At 40.9% G+C, this 19677-nt stretch overlaps 1 protein-coding gene across 1 annotated transcript; it reads left to right on the top strand.

Moving 5' to 3' along the window:
* The first annotated feature begins 724 nt into the window (after positions 1-724).
* On the top strand, positions 725-19422 carry TRIB2 (tribbles pseudokinase 2). Its single transcript, XM_065401673.1, has 3 exons — positions 725-994; positions 5007-5299; positions 18954-19422. Exons 1-3 carry the CDS (start codon positions 725-727, stop codon positions 19420-19422), a joined length of 1032 nt encoding a protein of 343 aa, XP_065257745.1.
* Positions 19423-19677: the final 255 nt, after the last annotated feature.

Here is a 19677-nt window from a genome sequence, read left to right as displayed (position 1 = left end):
GGTTTTTTTTTATAGCTATACTGTAGCTTTTGTCGGCTCTGCTGCTGCCGCTGACCGCTCTTTTAAGTTAAATGCTCCCTCTATTTTTTGTTGAATTTCTGGATAGCCCTTGCTATCAGAGGAAAGGTTCAGACGCCATCTACAGTTAAAACGTAGGCAACTTTTTTTTCTTTTGCCTTCTATTAAAAAGAGAGAAAGAGAAAGGACAATCCAGTCCTTTATGCAGCACGTTACTTAACCTTTTTGGGGTTGAGCGTATTAAAAATTTTAGTAGGCGTTCAGGGCACCAGAGACTGATACCGAATCAGCCTCCCCCTTCCTTTCCCCCACCTCTTTGCTCTATTTATATTACAGCCTCCCTGCGAGGCTGCGTTCGAAAACGGAACGTTGCAGCTCTCCACGTTCTCAAATTAGTTACTTTGTTGCTCTCTGAAAAAAGACAAAATCCAACAGTCGAACGAGTCGGTTGCCGTACAAGAAACAAAAGGACCTGCGGCTAAATCCTCTTTCTCTGATCACACGGTTCTCAGCACGTTGCTCTGAAGCTGACCCGCTTGCAAAACAATCGCTTTGATATTATTGTGGGTTATTATTTTTGGTACTGTTAATCTACGTAACCCACCCCCTTTAATAACAACACAAAGGCAGCTGCAGCTGGACTGGCAAGTGACTGATCTTAACCCAGGGGTTTGGTATATAACTTTGGTTGGTTCTTTCAATACCCATGAACATACAAAGGTCAACCCCTATCACAATAGCGCGATATGGGAGACCTCGGAATAAAAACCAGGATTTTGAAGAACTCTCGTCTATAAGATCCACCGAGCCAAGCCAGAGTTTTAGTCCGAACCTAGGCTCTCCGAGCCCACCAGAGACTCCTAACTTGTCGCATTGCGTTTCTTGCATCGGGAAATACTTATTGTTGGAGCCTCTTGAGGGAGACCACGTTTTCCGAGCCGTGCATCTGCACAGTGGAGAGGAGCTGGTTTGCAAGGTAACACCTTTCTCCATTATTATCTTTTTAACCAGATCGTGTATTGATTTATATTTGATCGGATAGTCAACTAATATCGACCAGCTCGATCGTTAGATCAATTTAAAACCAAACCCCAAACGAACAAAATTAAACTGGCACCCTGTAACTTTCCCCCTCACTCTAGACAATGGCCACGTTATAACGGTGGCCTGGAGCCAAGCTGCCTTCTACCCAAGATGAACTGTACTAGGAAGAACCATCTTTAAAAGATGTTTAAATGTTAGTTTGATCATGCTATAACCTGATCCTTCCCCACTCTCTTCAAAATGGAGCCCCCTGCTAATTTGAACTGTGTTGTCTTACTTTATTTCCTTAGTTTGAAACCCTTGCAGGTTGTAGACAGCTTTGTCTGAAAAGTGATTAAAAATCCACCTTGAATTAATCCTGCTGAGCTCTGAGCCCTCCTTATTGAGGTTGGTTGCAAATAGCATCCTCCCCCGTTGCACAATTCAGCAAGAATAAAAGCTGTACACCTACGTTTTTTAGAAGAGCAGACAAAATACCTAAGCCACTCTTTTGTAGACTGCTTGCTTTTCAACACCCCCTCCCCCATTTTCTTTTAACATCCGAAGGTGACCCATGGGAAAAGGAAACCCACATGCCTGCACCTCTATCAAGCAATGTATTTCCCTTTCAGTCTGAGGGAATATTTTTTCCCCCTTTGTTCCTAAACTGCACTGGTTACATTTTTCATTGTCTCTGGTGCATTAGACTTATGCTCATTCACATAAGCAGGAGTAGTGTGACTGTATAGCAAATTGCAACCCTGCAGCATGCACTTTAATGCTTGTATTGTCCCCAAAATATATAATTATGCCATTTAGCAATCTTTTGTAAATTTCTGGTGTTGAGTTGTCTGTGTAATGAACAGTAGCCAGACACTCATAATTATTCAAAGGATTGGTCATAACATTGTTGGTTATTGCATACTTTTAAATTTGATTCACACAAAGTTATGGCTAGCACATATTGCAAGGGGGGTGCTAATTTACTCCTTGCATCTATTTGTAAAAGATTGTGATTCAGAGGGTAATATAAATGGACTCCTCAGTTATGAGTCATAAACCCTGATTTTAATGAAGATTTAATTTACACTTGATCATTTGGGGGGGGGGGGGGGGAGGAGAAGTCTTTTGTCCTTGGAAGCTGAATGATATTGCATGTTGTACATATGCATACATCATGTTACCAAAATAAATACAAGTTGAAATAGAATTTCTAGAATGAAAGCCCTGTTCCTTACAGTAGAATAGAGCTACATATTAGGACAGTTGCATTGTCTTATGAAATAAGGGTATCTTGCTGCTTCTCTGCATGAAATTATATAAAAACTTGCATGGCCAGTAGTAACTTCATTGCTGTGCTCTATTTTTAGCAAGCTTTTTCCTCCCTTAGCTGCAAGTATTACAGCGTTTCAGGATATATTTATGGCAGAGTGCAGCAAAATTTCAGCTCTTCAAAGGGTGAATTTGTTTTGTTTTCCCATTGAGCCATACACTTAAGATGCTTGGATTTTTTTAAACTTTACACCATTCAATTTTCTTCATAAGTGTGAGCCACGGCTTGTCATCCAGATCCTGAAAATATTTAACTTGCCTTGAATCTCTAGTTTAACTGAGGAGTGATCACATTCCTAAATTTACCTCAATTAACACATACTTCAAAACACCCTACAGTAGCATGGCTCCTATTTGACGAATATCCTCCCTGTTAAGAAAGCTAACAAGTTTTACTGTCTGGTATCCCACTGAGACAGTCTTAACTAATTTCTTGCATGGGCATAGGGTGAAATAGCACACACATCCTGATGATGTTCAGATCCATTTGGTTGCACCCACTAGCTACAAATGCCATTAGTTTCTTCTGGGTTCAGTGGCATTTGAACAATGGTGTTTGCTCACTTCCCCTTGCTAACAACTAAATCAAACTGCTGTTTATTGAACTTCTGTTGAACTGAGTCCAGGGATATTACATAGGTTGACTACAAAAAAGCCCTTTATAAAAAAAACTTCTGGATAGTGACAGTATGATAGTACTTTAGAGAAACAAAACACATATGGTCTGTTGTCTTACATCAGAGACCTACTTGATCAATGTTTCCTCAGAAGTGTGGAGTATAACATAGGTGGTTGGTGGTGTTTTTTTAAGGACACTACAGTTGCATAAGAATTGTGGAAATGGTATTTCAAATGAAGACAGTTAAAATACTGGGAGGTTATGAAAGTCCTTTTTCATTGTTATGGCAGCTACTTTTTAGTAATTCTGACCACTTCTAATGTGGTAGTTATTAAGTTTTTGAGACCTCTGCACAGATCCAAGTGTCAGTGAGTTTCCCTCTGGAATGAATTATGCAGTGGGGTTTTAGCAACAAACCCTGAGTGCTGCCTTTGTGGTTTATCATGTCACCAGAACCCCTTGATGCTAATCTTCCCTCTTATAAAATGAGTTGGGTTAGTTGGGCGTCTGCCTGTCTGAATGACTGTTGCCTGTGATGGAGTATAGCAGCACAGGTAAGTATTTTTTTTTGGCCCATTTTGTCAAGTGTTCTGCCATCTTGGAGTCTCTCCTGAAGAAGGAATTTGTCAAAACTGTGCTTTGAAGCATTAAAAACCTTAGTTTGTTTTAGAAGCTTTTTGTAAATTGCTGTTGAACCATGTCAGAAGACTTTAGTCTTAAAAGCTTTTAAAGCTTCAGAGGAAATGACAGTGATTGCCCCCCAAGGAGGCAAGCTAGGATATGAAAAGCAATCATATTAATGGAGTTTGGTTTAAGGACATACCAGCTTCTCTCAATGCTGTTAACTAAACAATACAAAGAGTAGCCAGTTGCATCTCTAGTGGGACCAGATTACTGTTATGAAAGTAGCAGTATGCCCCAGAGTGTGTTGGACAGTAATAGTGTTTCTCTGGTGCTGGAAACACTCACCCCTTCCTTTGTACCCTACACTGCATCTGGGGCAGTATAAAAGTATAATATAATACACTCTTTGTCATCTGTTGCTCTGCAGTAAGAAAGTGTAAGCATTCCATTATTTTCTATGGACTCTTTCCACTGCTTTAGATTTTTTTAATTGGCTCAAATACTGATTCATTCATAATCACTAGACTATAGTAACATTTTATATTTGGATTTCCCAGCATCCTTTATGCATTTTTATAGCCCATTCACAAGATCACTGATAACCTGCTTACTGTTAAAGTGACAGTCAACTTTTAAAGGGACACTCAATTATATTTGCCCGAAGATTTAATTACTTTTTAAAAGAAAGCTTGTATACAGTCTAAAACCAGTATTTCCATAATGTTTTTCTGACCTTTGAAACACAATCATTGCAAAACTGAGAATGTGAAAGTGAAACTGACTTCTCTGATTTTTCTTGTCAGCAATGAACATAAGTAAGAGGAAGTAAACAATATTAATGGTGACAAATTTGATTTTAAACATAAAAAAAATGTTAAGGCTTTAAGGAGTTAGTAAAATAGGTAAAGAGATTTGTTGGCTTTAGTTTGACAAGATTTTTTTAAGCACAAATCTCCACAGGTTGTTCATGGTCTCTGAGGTCTTAGTTGGATTTCTTCAAACAGAAGGTTAATTTGAATACTTTTGAGGCCTGACATCTTTATATATAACTATTGCCCTCAAACCATAATGTAGATTACAATTTGGGTTTAATCACGTATTGGGTCTTCAAGCCATTCACACTATTACTTCTGGAGAAAAACCTCTACTTAGCTTAGCATTCCCTTCCATGTAAGGAGGTGTATGTAGTCTGTTTCTTCCCCCCCCCCCCCCCGCCCCCCCAACACCATGCACAAATGCACCTGACAATTCCACACATGGCAAGAAGAGATGTAAAAGCAATGTACATACACAACAACAAATTTCTGTACAGTGCTGAGTGCCAGATATAACTACCGCTTTGTACCTTTATGCTGTCTTTAACCCTTGTTTTACTGTCATTGTTTTCTAGGTATTTGATATTGGTTGCTACCAAGAGTCATTAGCGCCGTGTTTTTGTCTACCTGCACACAACAGTATCAACCAAATTACTGAAATAATTCTTGGGGAGACAAAAGCGTACGTGTTCTTTGAAAGAGGCTATGGGGACATGCATTCTTTTGTTCGTACCTGCAAGAAGCTAAAAGAAGAAGAGGCAGCCAAACTGTTCTACCAAATAGCTTCTGCTGTTGCACACTGTCATGATGGTGGACTGGTATTGCGGGATCTCAAACTGCGAAAATTTATCTTTAAGGATGAAGAAAGGTAAGAACCTTTTGCATGTTGGACTTGGGATTGCTGTTTGAATGGGTTAATTTCTCTCCTCCTTGCTCTTCTACAGCCAACAAATTCTAGGTTAAGGTTAATATTGCACTGTGTTCATTACTGTAATCCTATTTCTCTATGGCTGATGAGGGAAAAAACCCTGCAGATCTGTGCATGGATGCCTGGTAAGGGAAATGCTTTGTTTGGGACAGTTTCCCTCCTTTCCTCATGCTCTGCTACCATCCCATCCTTGAAGTTGGGGAGCCATATTTGAAGTGGGCATACTTTTCCTCTACCAACTATGTGAGGATTTTGAAGCCAAATAGTATGGACGTTTAGTATTGTTTCCAGATCCTCCACCTCTGCACTGTAGAATCCCCATTGTCCTGATTAGGGATTGGCTTCTGGAGGAAGAGGCGGGCTGCATAGAGACAGGTTGTGTACATGGAGGAGAGAGTGTGCAGAGGCCTGTGGCAGATCCCCAAGATCTGTAGGATTTGGAGACTAAAGTTGCTGCCCGTTCCTAAGAGGGGAGGAGGGAAGAATTGGCTTAATGGTTAAGGCACTGCACTGGGAGGTCTGTTTTCTCTTGTTTGTGGCACAGACTTCCTGTGTGGCCACATTTACATAAAAGGTCTATGGTGGTTGGGTGTGTCAACTTTTGAGTGCTCAGCTTTCAGATTCATGAGGCCTGACCTTCAAAGTTGCTAAGCAGCCACAGCTCCCACTGTCTTCACTTAGAGTTCAGGGCCCTGAGCTCCTCACGGGATTTGACCTTAGGAGATCCACCAGGAAGGGGGATTGACGCTGACAAGAACCATGAACTCTTTGAGGAGAACTCTCAGCATTGTTAATACCATTTATGACCAGAGGTGGCAAGGAGAGTGCAATGATAGTGCTGCTGGTTTTGGAGAACCAACGTTTTTTTTCTTCCTAGCTCCTTGCTTTTGTGGTGAGATGGTTCTGGATGTAGCAGACTTCAGGCCCTTGAAGGTTAGAATCCTTTCCCTGTGGCTACCAGTTCCCATTCATTGTGTTCCATCATGCATTTCGGTAGTGACATCATTGAGTCCTGCTGGAGCAGGGTGGAACATGGGAGAAATATTAAACTTGAAGGTGACCTTCAAAGAATTTAAAATAAAAGGGAATGGAAAGAGGTGGAGCTTTGTGCTTTTCTTTCCTTTTTTATGATGTGTATTGTTTGGGGGTTGCATTTCCCTCCTCCCCCCCTTCTTTCTTTCACGCAGAGGATTTATGCCTACTAGCTGCAGGCTGACCCAAAAGATGGAGGGGCCACACCAAAAAGGCATAGAGGCAACAATCTGCTGAGAAGTGCAGCCCTCGTCCCCAGCTGCTGGAAACAGTGTGTGTGGGGGTGTTATTCCCAGTAGGCTGTTCTTGACCCTGTTTGGGAGCTTCCTCTTTCAAATCAGCCATGGCTGATACACTTCTGATCAGTTTGAAGCCCTTTAGCTGGCTCCTGGGAGAGAGAGGGAGTTCTCTTTCTCCACACAAGAGTCACTTCTAAGTTTTCTGTTTCTCTAACCTCCCAGTCCCATGATTCTGTTGAGTGTCTGCCTGTTCTGCTCGAGCTGTAGCAGAGTGAAATTGGCATTTTCCCTGCTGTGCACAGGATTTTGAATTGCTTTAATGGAATAGGCTAGTGTCTTGTCAGTTTCATTTTTTAATTCCCATATAAACAGTTATTTAGAAACAAATAGCTCTTCCCCATTTTCCCCTCCACTGCAATACATAAGACCTAGAAGCTCCATCACTGGGAACTTAAGGGAAAGGAGCACTAATGATTAACATTGTGCCCAATCTGAGATAAGTGCAAAATGGAAACAATCGGGTTTTTGCAATTGTCACTGTTAATTTTATTAATAATAAATATTTATATCATGATAGCACATAGAGGCTTTGTTTAGAAGTATGGTAAGAAAACTTAGTGTTTTAAATTGGCAATGTCATTTTTACTCTGTTAATAAAAATTTTTGCACAGAGAATATAATATATGCTCACAACATGTGTGGTTATATATTGTAGTCAGTGGGTGTTGATCAATGGGAGCAGAATTACTATGGAACTTTGCCCTTTGGAAATCCTGCACTAAATGCTTCCCAAGATCTGACTACATCATAAGGCACAAGGCCAAAGTATAGGTATGTGCTACAATAGCACTGCTTTATTGTTAACATTAATTGGAGAGTCAAAAACCAATCAATTATTAACTAAAAGAGAATGTTTCTTCTGATTTTTTTAAAATACCGTATGCTTAGAGGTTAAACGGCTGTTGCTTGTTATTTTTAAGCCAGTAACAAGAAAATTAATTTTCATCCAGGTGTGTCAGAGTGATTTACAAACATTAAACCATTTACAAACCATTTCTCATCTGAACAAATTGAGACACAGTCAGGTGAAACAGATAGTGAAAGGCAGAAATAGAAGAACTAGGTTCTATTTTTATTTTTCTTCACATGCTCCAAATCATCAGAAAGCAATCAATCATCACTTTCAGTCTGCTGCTGCTGTATTTACTCTCTGTAAAATCTTCTTGCAACTTCCTAGTTCACTGAAGATGTTGCAGAGTGCGTCATTCGGTGACATCCAAAATACCAGGCATTTCAACAAGGCTGCTACTGCTTGTGATGTTGCATTCTGAGAAACATCATCACAGAAACCAGCAGCCTGCTTGGAATGCATGGTATTTTTGGGTGTCGCAGATTACTGCTGTCTGTGACATTTGTAATGAACCAGGAAGTAGGAGGAGGCAATTTTTTTTTTTTAAGTGTAAAATTGTATGCCTGCTGAATAACTTGGGCTTCTCGTCCCCTCCCCTCTCCCCTCCCAAACCAAATCAATAAATCTATGTATTCTTCGGAAATAGTTCAAATTCATTTTTAAAAAAAAACCAGTTTCAGGGTTTCTTAGTGCCTACTCTCTTTGGGTCTAATGATGTCTAGGAATAAGTAACCAAGTCCTAACATTTGAAGTTATATTAAAAACATGCACATTTAGAACCTTTCTTACCCTTTCTGAACCTATATAACAGCTGTAAATTAGAAAGATATAGGGTTTCAATCCAGCAAGGTGTACTGAGTGCCCTTAACTCCCACTGACCTCAGTGGCAGTTGAGGGTGCTTAGCACATCGTAGGTTTGAGCCCTAATTCCATTAATGACAATCTGGTGATATCCTAAAGCAAAGCTAGAATGTGATGGTGCATTAAGTTTCACACTCTCTCTAGTATGCACATGTTGTGCTTAGGATTCAGTTTTAAAGACCTTGTAATCTAAAATTACTGTTGCACAGTTAAAATTAAACAAAAAATGGGAAGAGTGATAGATTTATTTTCCCCCAGTGGTTATTACATCTGTCAACTTCATTTGGAGTTTGGGGGGCTTAGCACTTCTGCAAATCCGGTCCTAGGGTCTTACAGCTGTGTTAATTTATCCAGCTTTGAGAGCCTATGTATTTGAGCATTGTTAATTGAATTCTATTAAATATACAGATATGCACTGTAGTCAGGGTAATGTTATGGTAGAGTACAATAGTACTTTTGCGTTTCCTGACTTGAACTATGCAATCTAACTGTTTTATTTAACATAAGGTTTTTTGCATTTAATTTACCCTTTTTAAATACAAATTGTGAGGGTGAAATGGACTGAGCTTAATGTTTGGGATTTCAGAGTTAGACTTTTAAATTCATTCCTCATCTCTGAAGAAGTAAAGACCTTTAAGATGTTGCTGTGTGGGTGGAAACACTTTGTAAGGCTGGGTTAGAGAGCAGCTGCACATCTGTTTATGTAGTAATAGCTGTGACTTTGCTATATAAAATTCAGGGCTAGACTCTCAAAACAGCTCAGCTTCCATGTAGGAGCTGACTAGCTCTTTGTTTGTTTGTTTTGGCGCCTAATTAGGAGCTCTGTTGGGTGCCGTGCACTTTTAAAAATCTGGTCCTTACATTTTAATTTTTAAAAAGTTGACTGCTTAGAATAGTTGACAAAAATAGTTGACACACGCTAACAGCACAAGATGTGCAAATACCACCAGACAGGCAGGTTGTTGTTTTATAGGTTTGTGGGGCTTTATGTATGCTCATGTCATGAGATATTTTTCTCCTATAAACTGACCTAGCAGCATACTCTGTGCCTATGGGCAGAGAAAATGTGCAGTTCTCCCAGCTGTTCCTCCCCCGAATGATGTCAGAGAATGGTAGAGTCTTCGTTGGACTGTGCTAAAAATAGCTGTGTGCCCAGTATTGCTGTATATGTATTAAAGTAATTCATCAGTTTTATATAAAACATAATTGTTCCAGGAGGAGCCACATTGAAGATTTAAGAATCAAATCAGTCTGTGTATGTAGCATGCTTTTTGCATTGGCTTTCCTAACATAGGTAACACTTCTCCTTTCAGGGAATTATTAATTTCTTTATAGCATTTTAAAGACTTTAATTATATTAAAATATTAGCTGTCATAATGTTTGAAGCATAAGGACCTTGCACATTAATCATTGTTGAGAGGGAAAATGAAAATAATGTTGGTATTCCAGATATTGTAATTTTTCCTTTTTCTTCTAGTAAATATGGGAAATTGCAAGCAGGTGAGAGTTAATCAAAATAAATATAACTTGACACTTCGTCCTATGCCAAGGCAACACATTCAGCACAATCCACTCATTTAGAAAGCCTGTGGTAGTGTAATATGTATTTATTTGGTACACTGAGCAGTTTTGTTTTGTTTTCTGGAACTGCTCAGTTCCTTGGGGCTAGTGTATTCTGCTTTAAGGTAACTTAGTTATGTTCTTTGGCATCCTAGCGCAGTAAAACGGATCCCACAGAAAATTGGAGACGAGATTTAATTTGCTGCACACTTACTGGTTATTAAGACAAGGTCTACACTACAAATGTACATTTGGTATAATTACGTCATTCGGGGCATGAAAAATTCACCCCCCACCCCGAGTGACGCGGTTATACTTACCTAGCCCCCAGTGTAGATAGCGCTGTGTTAACCGGAGGGCTTCTCCTGTCAACATAACTACCACCTCTCCCGGAGGTGGATTAACTATGCTGATTGGAGTAGCTCTCCCATTATCATAGTAGCATCTTCACTGAAGCGCTACAGCAGCACAGCTGTCCCACTGCAGTATTTTAAGGTACTGCAGTATTTTAAGGTCACTTAGGGCAGGTAGACCTGCCCTAAGTGACTATTTCTCTTACTTTGGGCAGTGCTGTTTCTTCCCCCCTCCACCCACCGTTTGTCCTCCCCACACACTCCTGTCAAATTGTTTTGCAGTCAGCTGGTTGCATTCTGATGTTAGCAACCTTTAACCTTGCTTAGAACACACACTGAACAAACAAGCTTTCTAGGAGTTAGGGAAACTGTTTAAAGAGCTTTCAGTTGTAGCAATGGAAGTTGTGTAAACAGAGCTTTCTTAAAATAAAGATGCAGAAACAAAAGTAGGTTTCTTTTATAGGCCGCTCTATCATCCTCTGTTAACCTAAACTGAGAGGAAAGGTGTAGCCTTAAATAGTGTAACTTGAACTGTGGAGGGTCTAAGCATAGAGCAAATCTCAATCCAGAAACTGAGGCTCTTTCTAATTATTTTGCCTTTGACAGTGTGTGGGAAAGCTGGATTGTGTCTTCCCAGGCAGTAAATCTCATTCATCAAACTTCAAATATAAAACAGAACAGTTAAGTAACTTCTGTCAGCAGCCAGGTTCATGATCCCTTTGCTCTCTGTGTCGTTTGATTGCTAAGACTCCTTTTTGATCCAGACGTTTATACAGTGCCTTTTTGCCGGAGCCCATGAACCAATCGACAAACCTTAAGCTTCAGAATGTCCTTGTGAGGTAGGTAAATATTCTCCGCATTTTATAGAGGGGCGAATGTGGTCATTGTGGTTAAGTGATTTGGCCAAGGTCACAAACGAGGGAGTAGCAGAAGCTGGGAATAGAAGCCAGGAGTCTTCTCTGCTGTTCTAATCCTAGTACTGAAGCACTGGTTTCTGGTAGAGCATGGGAGCACCAAATTGACCAGACAGCGATTAGAGAAGACTGGGTCCTCCAACAGGAGTTGACCATGCCTTGTGGAATACCTGCACCACTCCCACCTACCTGGAAGGCGTTTTCCCCCTTCCTCCCTCCCACTTCCTGAGACCACCTTCCATCATTCCCACCTCCATAACTATTCACCCCTTTCTCTGAGGGGTTTGTTACTCTTTAGTGCCTAGGTGCCTCCATACTCTGCTGTGCTTGAAGCACATAGACTGAATGAAGCATCATTTATGGGCACTCTCCTGTGATTGGCACTCCTCTTCTTGGGTGTTTCAGACAAGTCAGCAAGTGGTGTGCACCATGTTCCCTGAGAGGGCTGCTCTCTCTCACCTTGTGCTGAGGCGATAATATTGCATCAGCAAATTCCTGAATGAACTGTGTAATTCTGACCGTGCTCAGCATTTTGTTTTGAATTCAAGTCAGTCACGTTCTAGTTACATTGCTGACTTTCTGCAGGGTTTTTGTTGACGATGGTGACTAATTCCCCCTCCCTCCCACCCCCCGCAAGTGTTGATTACTGGACATTTGTTTCACTTTCCAAAATAAATATTTGGCCAATATGCATGGCCTACATTTTCAGAAGTGACTAGTGTTTTTTTGGTTGCCCAACTTGAGACACCTGAAAGGCGCTTGATTTTCAGTCCGCCCGCAGCGCCCAGCATTTTGTGAAAACCAGCCTCTTGTAAAGTGTCTCAAATTGAACACCCAAAATCTAGTTGTTTTTCAAAACTCAGACTGTTTTACATAGATCCATTTTTGCGCAGTGTAAGCTGTCAGTGCTCAGCACCACTGAAGATCAGGTTGCTTATTTAGTGTGTCTCCTGAGGCAGTAAACTTGGGGTTCGTTTTTACGTTCCTTGTGGACAGCTATCTTAACTAAACCAAATGCCTGTCTTTGTTCCTTCCTGCCACTCCTGGTGTAAAAGGCTCTGGAGAACATGGTGGATACAGGTGCATAGAGTTGCAAGTGGAGCCTTTAAAACCATTCATCTCTAATGCGATCTAAGGAAGATAAGTGAGTTCAGATAGCCACCTTATCCCAGATGCTTATCAAATAATGGAATCCTTGTGGTCTTTTAACAAAGTCTTATCCCTCACTGAAAAAAAACTGAGATCCTCTTCAGTTAGAAAGGTACAGAACCGGAACTACATTCCCTTTAGTGAAGGTCTTGTGTCCTAAATCTATAAGAACACAGACAGATGCATTATAAGGTACTTCTGCTGCAGCATGCACTTACAAACAGTACCATTGCATGGAATTCTGTTCAGATGCTGTACAAACAAGATAGTGGGGGCCATGTCATCCCTCCTCTGGGTCTATCCTGAATGCAGGGCAATCTGGGCCGGATTCTTGGCTGATGTGAGCTCAGATGAAGTCAGTGGAGCTATGTCACTTTACACCAGCTAAGGGTCTGGCCCTAAATTTCTAAGCCATGCTCCTCACCCTGGAGTCTGAGCAACTGGGTTGAAGTCTGTACTTGCAGAGACATTCTTCTAAGGATGGTGAGGGAATCTGCACAGTTCCCATCACTGCATGGTAGTGGGGTGGTGGAAGAGTCTTTCCATTCCTTTGGTAACAAGTATCCTCCAAAGCTGCGCTGTTTCAGCCACCTCCCCCTTGCTCCTTGCCTTTGGAGAGCTGCCAGCCTGTGCCTTCACCGTGGAGCCTAATCCCTACCGAAAGGGTTCTGTGACATAGGGGAAAGGAGGATTAATACTGAGAATGCAGCACTTCCCCTTCTGCACTCCATTGCTGAGTTGTGGCAGGGGGAAGGAAGGGGTTGTCCCCTTTGCCCTGGGTAAGATAGCATGGTCCTTGGAGCAGAGATGAATTTTGAACTAAATTATTATATGCTCACTTTAGCAAATGTCAGGATTTAATAGTGTGTGTATCTAAAGTAGACGTTCACTTCAAACTGCTGGCCTGGTTTGTTTAGAAGAGGTTCTTTTCTCTTATTTACAATAGTCAGTTCACTACAAAGAATAGTGAGCAGTGCCAGCGTTTTCTCACAGATCTGATGGGACAGTCAGTTCGTGCTCAATTTTTACCTTTTAGAGTGAGCTGCTCCTAAATTACCCTGATTGGACTTGATTATTGGCTATGTAGGAGCAATTCTTGATCCTGCCTGAGTAGTCGCTGTCCCTGGAGTGGGGAAAGAGTATGGCTCAACAACAGTCTCTCTGTCCAGTGAGAGCCAGGTCTGTGGGGGCCAAAGGAAATGCCATTCTGTCCACAGCCAGAATGATGTTGCCTATGACATGTGGTCATGTGGATGTCTTGTGTGTGTGGTCTAACCTAGGAAGGAGTCTTAGGATGGAAGGGGTAATCTTTTCTCCTCCCCACAAACTATCATTTGACATTGGTTTGCTCTCTAGTGCATAACTATAGAGATGTGAACAGATGACAATAGAAATTGCTTTCTGGTCTCTTGGAGCACAGGGCTACTGGCTAAATTACTGTCATTTCTGAACACCCACTCCCAACAATGCTTGACTAGCAAGTAGATAATGTACCTACCAAGTTAGATGGGAGAGTAGTTTCTTGCCCCTTTCTTGGAAGCAGCTGGTATTGGCTACTGGTGGACCACTGGTCTGGTGCAGTATTGCAGTCCCTATGTTCCTAAAATGTTAACGCTAGGTTGAGCTGCTGCAGCCAAGAAGTCCCTTTCCGTATACACTGTATTGGAGAAATATAAGAAACAGATGCTGTACTAATCACCCCTTCAGTTCACGCATGGCCTTCCTAACTATAGAGCTTTGAGGCCTCTGAATAATTCCACTGATTGTAGTTCTGGAAATTGTTTGCTTTTTGGAGAACATGAGTGAAGCTAGAGTGTGATTGCAGAGTTTTTGTGGCCCTGGCTTCTGTGTGTTAAAAGGCAGTGTAGTAATTTGTCAGTAATCCCCAAACTCTGCAGGGAGGAATAATGTGAATCACTGTGAAAAAGTGTAGGCTGTATAACAACAAAGCTGTCTGCCAGGAACTGATGCCAACTCAGGAGGTTACATTGAAGAATCTTCTAGAAGAGGTTTAATTGATCAGGTTTTGTTACATTACTGAAGAGCACAGTCTGAATGCAGTCAAGTAATGAATGGCATATTGATAAGAAATTCAGAGTGGTATTGTTTTTCATGGGTTTCCCTGACGGTTTCTATGGGGACAAAGACGCATTTCCCGTCTGAGTACCACTGCTGCCCTCTGATTGCACTTCTGTGGTTTCATTCACCAGTAATGGGAAAGCATTCATAGGCAGAATAGCTTCCCCTTTTTAAATAGCCTTGATTCAGGGTTGTATTTTTTTAATGCATTAGGCTAATGCAGTGTTTTATCAATGATCTGATAGATGCATAATGTTCTTTTTCCAAGTGCTTATTCAGTCTCTGCATTAAAACTTGAAATTATGTACTGTAATTGTGCAGGCCTTCACAAAAGTCTTTGTTGCACTACAGTATATGTATAAAGTGACTCTCATCCGGCTTTGGCAGTTGTGTACATCTGAACTTTAGGGATTAATTTTGCATCAGCCATTCCTATAGTAATGTTTAAACACTGTTCCTACTTCTGTCATTAGTGGATTTATTGGGAGAAAGGAAGGATTTTAACTGCAGAATTAATTTTTTAATTTTCTTTTATTCCAAATTGGTAACAGCACAATGTGAAGAGTTTCAAAACTGATCATGAATTCATTTTAAAATAATTGCTCTAGCGTGTCTCTTGCCTGCTAAGAATCAAATTTAGGCTTGTCTGTTTACTCTGAAACTGGATGACTTTCCCACCCTTTATGCAGAAACCTACATTTTCAGGAATGACTGGACAGCCCAAAATTGCTAATGTGACGTGCCTTAAAAGGGCGAGTACTCATGCCTTCTGAAAATCAAATGTTATGAGTTAGACACTCCAAAATGGAGGCATCCAAAATCACTTGTCACTTCTGAAAACGAAGGCCAGGTTATTTTTCTCCATTGCTTTAAGCACTAGGGAGGTCGGGTTTCTCTCTTTTCTCCACTGAATTCACTGAATATGGGTCTTGGCATCTAAAGCGTTTGGAAATACCTGCACATGTTCTGTGTCTGAGTGTAGACAGCTTTATCATAGGATTGGTTTCCCCATACCCTTAATGTTGTTCCCCAATAGGTGAAAATGTTTCATCATTGTAAATTTATGCTAGTCTTAGTGATCTTTCACAAAAGCAACCTAGCTAACTAAAATGTCCAAGCAGTTCATGGTATGTGAGTAGGTACTAATTTATATTCAGTACACCTGATGTGTAAGAGCTTAAGAAAGCAAGCTACTAGTTTTATACAAAGTGAAATGCAAATATACTAGCTTGCATGTTTAGTGATCACCTTCACTGAAACACTGCCTCTAGCAAGGCCACCATTTCCTTGCTTTAATCCATAAATAAAAAAGAGAGAGAGTGTGTGTGTGTGTGTGTGTGTGTGTTTGTAAAATATATATAAAAAAGATTGGGGGTGGTCTGTTTGTGTTTCAAGTGCACTCTGTTCAGAAGGATGAAAACATGGCTGTTTGCTTCATTCACTCACAGATTACAGTGGAGCAAGCAAAAAATGGCCAGCTGCTCTTCAGTTTACTGGCTTAAACCAAACTTGCAATAGCATGCATATAGGGCTTGATCCTGTAATGCAGGGCACCTTGCATAAGGCTCAAGGTCATAGTAAGGTTTTCCATTTCCAGTGTGTGTGTGCGTTGCTTGCTTTTATAACAAAGGAAGCCTCTTCTCTCATTGGATTCCTTAGGAATCAAATATTTTTGAAGGGAGAGGAGCAGTCTTTCTGGTCCCACGGTGTCAGTTTTATACGGCACCACTCAGTCACAAGAACATAAACGCTTGGGAATTCAAATAACTTGGTTTTAAAATTTAAAAAAAAACAAACACAAAAATACTCGCTAGTCTGTCTTTCCCTTTTTAATCCATAGCTCTATTGGAAATGTAAAGTATAATAAGGGAATAAATACCATCTGAGTGTCAACAGCACAGGGAAATACATAGGAGTGCATGTGTTGGATTCCCTCCCACAAGTCGTTTATAAATAGAATACTCCTCTCCAGCTTCTGTGTATGTGGGGGTGTGTATTTTACTCTGTTAGTTAACAAAGGTGAATTGATGGCTTTACTGCTTGGCAGTTTAGTGACCGAAGTGCACATCTGAATAACTCTGCTCTACATCTTGGTGGAAAATGTGACGGGCTGCAGTACTGGGACCACCACTCATGTCTCTGCCTTCAGTTTCAGTCCCACTTTGCCCTGTGCTTTTCTCTCCTCTCCTTTGTCCTTTTCTCTCTCCTCTCTCATCTTCCCTCCTTTTCTATTCTCCTGTGTAGATAGAGGAACAAGTGTATATTTAGGATTGCAGAGGAAATCCTACCAGCATTCTTAGTCGGCTTCCCTCTTCAGCCCTTTTGTGCATAAAGAGGTTCTGAACTTGACACAGAAGGAAGTTGACCGTGATCTTGTAACTTTTCCTGTGTGAAGTATAAGTGCAGTAGATTATTGTTTGGAGTTCTAAAGGTTGGTTGCCTGTCCATCGCCACCAGAGGTGTCTATAAGCCGGCAATGGGTAGTTAATCAGGAGGCTGATGCGTGGCACACATCCTGTCACTATGCACTAAGGGAGAAGACATTGGCCTATTTAATCATAGTATGAGCTGCCTTTATGTACTGTATTTGGGAGCCAGGAATTCTGAATTAGGTATTTATGACTTCCTTATTCAAGGCACGTTGCCAAAAGGGCTTTGACCTCGACTAGTAAATGTCTCTAGATGTCGAAATGGTCTGAGGGTGGTTGGAGAGTTTATAGAGCAGTCTGCTATATAGCACTTTACAACAGAATACCCCGATTGGTTCTACAGATATAGCCCTGAGCTGTCCTGGATAATGACAGTTCTAAAGCTAATGTGGGTCACGCTTGCCTTTACTACTCAAGCCCAAGCAAAGTTCTCCTCAGTAAACATTTAAGAAATAGGACTCCCCTTTTTTGTCCTAATACTTATTAAACAAGGTGCTTTCTAATGAGGGGCTGTGGCCTGCAGTCTGTTCACAGCCCCACCTGTGAATTTATGGTTTTGGAATACTGTCTTGTACAGGGCCTATTCTGGTCCTGGGGCCTACCAGGGGCACAGCACATAGATCAATGATGAAAAGAGACAAGGACCATATTAGCCAATGTTGGGTTATGATCCCTGATGTGAATGTTTTACATTGAACACTCTGTCTCATAAAAGAAAATCCTGATAAATGTCATGCTTCTTTTCCATTCAGAGAAGAAAGATTCCAATGTGCTTGCATTACACTAAAATTGTTCCTAAAATACCTGTCACTACTGGTGAATAAAATCTATAGACTAAAAGGTAACTAGTGTCAGTGTCCCCTCTGTCAGTGAAAAGGGATCTCAACTTTAAATGCTATATAGATATGTATCGTTAGACTGAACTAATATAGTAATGTAACAAGGAAGCTTGGAGACATTTTTCACTTTAGTTTGAAATAAAAGAAGAGAATTTGCCACTGCCGAGATTATTCTTGCATTGTGCTAACAAGTTCATGACACTTCAGACACGAAGAGCTTCCAATCTAGATACGCCATTTCTATGGTCATGCTGAAAATCGTTTTTTGTGAATCTGTCCATCACAAAGAACTGTATTGCCTTATTTCTCTTGATTCCCCTAAGCAGGATAGTCTTGTTTTAATCTGTTAAATACCATTTTAACATACCTAGCTAATGTGATGCCATTTAAAGGAATGTTTGGGAAGACTTAAATTTTATTTGTATAGTTCATTCTTCCTGTATTGTGTGTTTGGGGTTAAAGAGAAAAGATATTTTAAGGTGAGATTGTGACTTCATTATTTCAGTTGACTTCAGTGGAACTAATGTGAGTGACTGCTCACCAGTGTGAATAAGGGAGCTGTACTTTAGCCCTTTGTGGTCTGTGTGAAGAAAAGGCTATGTTCTCCTGCAAGTAGATTATTACTGTACCAGCTGCTCCTTGATTCTGAGCTTTATCCTCTTTCAGATGTCACTTCACCAGACACAGACTGTAAATGCTTCATCTGAAAAGTGTAGTCAATTTGCAATAAAAAAATTCTCTAGTTTTCATAAGCTAGAAGCTATCTCCTGACTTTCAATGAACTGGGTAATGTCCCTCTGGAAACAAAGAAACCACCCTAACTTGCATAATGAAAGGGGAAGAATCAATGCCACAAGAACAATCTAAAACACCCCCCACTCCCGTTTGTTTGTTACAATCTTAGTGAACTTGGCAATGAAAGACTCCACCATACTCCTTTAGCAAGAGCTCCTCTGGAATGACTTCTCAGACATGCCTTACTGTTACCAAAAAGTGTAGGCGCGTATGTTTGGGGTTATATTTATTCTCTTAATAAAATCAAATGTCTGAGTGGGAGGGAAGGGACAATGCACATGTTACTATAAATAAAGGAAATCTTAGCCTAAGAATGGGGATTCCAAACTGATGCACCTTTTTAGGATTATTGATTTTTCTGACGTATTATTATCATAATTATGTAACTGCAATCAGTGGGTATAATGGTTGCCTCTGTTTTCTTGCCCTTCAGGACTAGAGTAAAATTGGAAAGTCTAGAAGATGCGTATATTTTACGAGGAAATGATGACTCTCTTTCTGATAAGCATGGATGCCCGGCCTATGTGAGTCCAGAGATCTTGAACACAAATGGCAGCTACTCTGGCAAAGCAGCAGATGTATGGAGTCTAGGTGTCATGCTTTACACCATGTTAGTTGGACGCTATCCTTTCCATGACATTGAGCCTAGTTCTCTCTTCAGCAAGATCCGTCGTGGGCAATTTAACATTCCAGAGACTCTATCCCCCAAGGCAAAATGCCTTATACGTAGCATACTGCGCCGGGAGCCATCGGAACGGCTGACTTCACAGGAAATTCTGGACCATCCCTGGTTTTCTACAGATTTTAATGTCTCTAATTCGGGATATGGTGCTAAGGAAGTATCAGATCAGCTGGTGCCTGATGTCAACATGGAAGAAGATTTGGACCCATTCTTTAACTGAGCACGAAGACTGGTGTTCAGAAGGTACAATGACCTAGAGATGGCCACATGAAGGAGTCCTTCCTGACCGTGTTAAATCACATCCTGCATCAGCCTAGCTTGGTAGCAAAAGACACTTGGAGTTCCTTGGTTTGAGAAGGAATCTCCACAAGGAGCTAATATAACAAATGTAGCATGGGGACAGATTTGGGGGGGAGGGAGCCTTGCTATCAGGTTAGATTGATTTGGGGGGGTGGGGGAAAGGCAGCATGGAGCA

The sequence above is a fragment of the Emys orbicularis genome, chromosome 3, assembly GCF_028017835.1.
Source record: "Emys orbicularis isolate rEmyOrb1 chromosome 3, rEmyOrb1.hap1, whole genome shotgun sequence".
In the NCBI taxonomy this organism is placed as follows: domain Eukaryota; kingdom Metazoa; phylum Chordata; order Testudines; family Emydidae; genus Emys; species Emys orbicularis.
The sequence above is the reverse complement of the archived record's forward strand: the minus strand, read 5'-3'. Positions and strand labels throughout refer to the sequence as shown.

Bases quoted from the DNA above. Each gene is read 5' to 3' on its own strand.
- TRIB2 (XM_065401673.1), top strand. From the start codon at position 725: ATGAACATACAAAGGTCAACCCCTATCACAATAGCGCGATATGGGAGA. The intron at 995-5,006 runs GTAACACCTTTC...ATTGTTTTCTAG, and splicing joins GAGAGGAGCTGGTTTGCAAG to GTATTTGATATTGGTTGCTA. The intron at 5,300-18,953 runs GTAAGAACCTTT...CTTGCCCTTCAG, and splicing joins ATCTTTAAGGATGAAGAAAG to GACTAGAGTAAAATTGGAAA.